The following is a 3044-nucleotide window of genomic DNA, read 5'->3' on the forward strand; positions in this document are numbered from 1 at the left end:
GGACAGTACAAAAAAAAAAAAAAAGTGAGCATCCATTTCACTTGTCAGACAAACTAGCTGAAACAAAATCAAAAGACAGCAAACCTTTCAGCATCCACACGCAGTTTCTTAAAAGCGGTCTGAAGTGTCTCTTCCTCACACTCCTTTCCTACTTTCTCCACAGCAGCCATTACCTTCCGGACTGCTTCGAGCAACCAATCTGGAAGCCAAAGACTCAGAGACGCGGACTGCGGTTGTGGAACTGGAAAGGAATACACACATTACCCGGACAGTACAAAAAAAAACCACACGCAGTTTCTTAAAAGCGGTCTGAAGTGTCTCTTCCTCACACTCCTTTCCTACTTTCTCCACAGCAGCCATTGTGTTAGACAGCCTTAAAACTGAAACCAAAACCATAGAGAGTAATACAAGTGAGCAGCAATAGCAAACCCAAGTATAGTTATTATAACACTCAGTAACTTTATTTTAACCCACTCAGGTACGTTTAACCATTAACATATGCTTCAAAGTATTAGAAGAATAAAATAAATGAAGAAAACCCCCAGTGGATGAAACATTATTCGAGAATTTAGAATAACCTCTGCATAGAGGTTATAAAGAACTCATTGAGTATCATGTTATAAAATACAGACTTACAAGCAGACTTCAAGTACAACCTATTATTGTAAATTCCTTTATCAATCAAATTATCACAATGGAGTAGTTGACAAGTTGTGATTTATGTTATGAAACGCTGATCACATGAGCACTTCGCATTATGAAGCTTAGCTTAGCATTCTGTTCATCCAGTTGGCGCGGTTTGCATTCTGTGTCCCTTTGCTCGACCAAAATATATAAGCAACAGAAACAAACCATTAGAGAAATATACTTACGGCCAAAGGACCCAAATCCGTGTAAACCCCGGACATACAGGAGTTTGTTTCTCCTGTTATGAGGGTCTGTGTTCACAAAGCTAACAGGCTAACGTTAGCCAGCCAGTGTGTAGAGACGAAATCTGTGAGAAAACTCGCTTTAAACCGCCCGATGACAGGCTGTCGACGGGCATAACGCGATCTAGATATTACGTCTGTACGGTCAATAATCACAAATAATAGAAGAAATCAACAAATCATACACAATATTCTAGATTTTTCCCTCGCTAGTCTCTTGTTTACACTCAACCACTCAGAGTGACTCTGCAACAACGCAGATCTTGATGACGTAGTGCACGTACACACAAACGTCAGCAGATTACGAAAACGCTTATAGAAGCTTCTCGTGTTGTGCCTTTTAATTAATTCATTTTTTAAAACGATGCAATATATTTTGTCCAGATGTAATATTTTAATGTATTGTTTTATTATATTTTGTTCTATTAATAGATGGATCTCACATTAGATCTCATATTAATAGATGTCGCTGGACATTCGTAATTCGTACACTAAAAAGTATAATTATTTAAAGTAGATATTATATAGATTGGTATCTGGGAAACAGATGGAAACCCACTTTAAAAATACAAGTATTTAAACAAATAAGCATTATTTAGTAATCGCAAAATAAAATTAACAGGTGATAATTCAGACAATGCAGTCCTACATTTTCATTTCCCCTTCATAGATGTCTTAATATAGCCTGTTGCATGAAAAATGTGTATAATTAATTAATTAATTTTTAAAGTATTTAAAGAGGCCAAAATTAAGTGAAAATATGGTGAATTTTAAATTTCCCTACTTTATTTTAGCAGCTTATATATGCAAAAAAAAAAAAAAAATGTTTGGAAATGTATTTAAAAATTTTCCAACATTTTCTCCCATTTTTAAAATAGGTAGCCTATTTTAACCCATTTACAAATACAGCCAGCGGCCAAAATAATAATAATAATAACAAAAACAACAACAATAATACAAAAAAAATCAGCATTTGATAAAAAAAATAAATAAATCTGGTATTGTTATGTAAAAATGTACCTGACCACTAAACCATGACCATTGTATACAGTTTTTTTCCTGCTAACAGAAACAAGCACTGCACAAGCACAAGCACAGCTGAATGGCGTCCTCCTGTGGTGATGAAGTGAATTGTCTCGGGCCTCCATATGCGCACCTTGCTAAGCCTGTTTGCACTTGAAAACAGACTGGAGTTGTGAAGAAGCCAGACACAAAGTGCATCATAAAGATGGAATTTATTGCGAGGCTGCCATGGAAGAACTGATTGCATTACTGTACAAAAAAATATAACCAGATGCAAAGCACATCAAAACCAGATCCATGGGGAATGGAAAACGTTTGGTGAGTTCTTGTTTACTCTTTTCTCCACATGTGCATGAGTTTATGTTTGGAGAAAGCCATAGGAAGCCCTAAAACCTCCGTGTCTGGTTCTGACCGTTAAATGTGGCAGATGTGTGCAGGATCTCACACACAGACCAAGTGTTTTGCCACAAATACTTTACATTACAAAAAGCATTTTTATCTTCCACTTTCCTGGTTCTTCTCTCCATGTTTGGGTTTGATCTTGCAGCAAACTTAATGATGTCTGAAGAGAAATGGACCGTGTAATTTTAAGCCCAGCTTGTTCAAGTGTTTAAAGGTGACTTTTCCAGGTTTTGAGTGCTATAATCAGGACCCCGGTGCATCTACCAACCAAGGAAACGTGAAAAAGATTAACCCAGTAACCTTGTTTAGGTAAGCCTTTTTCTGCAAGCGTCTGAAAAACGAGTGCGTCTGATTTCGCTCCCCTAGTGGCAAAGGGATCTTATTATAATATTACCGCCCCTTAATCTGTAAGTTTCCACCCACTGCGCCGTTATTGTGTTTTCGCAAGCGACAACGGTGTATTAGTTCTAATGCTACCGCGAAAGTTTGAGCAAAACATGCTAACTGTTCTGTCTTTGGCTGCACAGACGAGCACAGAACACTGTTTAGAGTCCCAGCCTCAGAGGAGAAGAGAGCTGTGGATTTATTGATTTATTTAGTGTATATATCTGCTGCCACACAGATAAAATAAAATAAACATGCGATTTATTTCCCAGCTGTTTACCTTCACAGACATAACCGACTGTTTTT

At 37.2% G+C, this 3044-nt stretch overlaps 1 protein-coding gene across 1 annotated transcript in view; it reads right to left on the minus strand.

The window, feature by feature from the left end:
* LOC107723927 (oxidative stress-responsive serine-rich protein 1-like) overlaps positions 1–1218 on the minus strand; it is a 6202-nt gene extending 4984 nt beyond the window's left edge. The window contains exons 1-2 of the mRNA XM_016532657.1: positions 873–1218; positions 174–380 (exon numbers count right to left, since the gene is read on the minus strand). Of these exons, the coding sequence (XP_016388143.1) occupies positions 174–360 (187 nt within the window). The 5' untranslated portion in view covers positions 361–380; positions 873–1218. The remainder of the gene's footprint in view (positions 1–173; positions 381–872) is intronic.
* Positions 1219–3044: the final 1826 nt, after the last annotated feature.

This window comes from Sinocyclocheilus rhinocerous, unplaced genomic scaffold (assembly GCF_001515625.1).
Source record: "Sinocyclocheilus rhinocerous isolate Xijiao unplaced genomic scaffold, SAMN03320098_v1.1 scaffold875, whole genome shotgun sequence".
NCBI classification, from domain to species: domain Eukaryota; kingdom Metazoa; phylum Chordata; class Actinopteri; order Cypriniformes; family Cyprinidae; genus Sinocyclocheilus; species Sinocyclocheilus rhinocerous.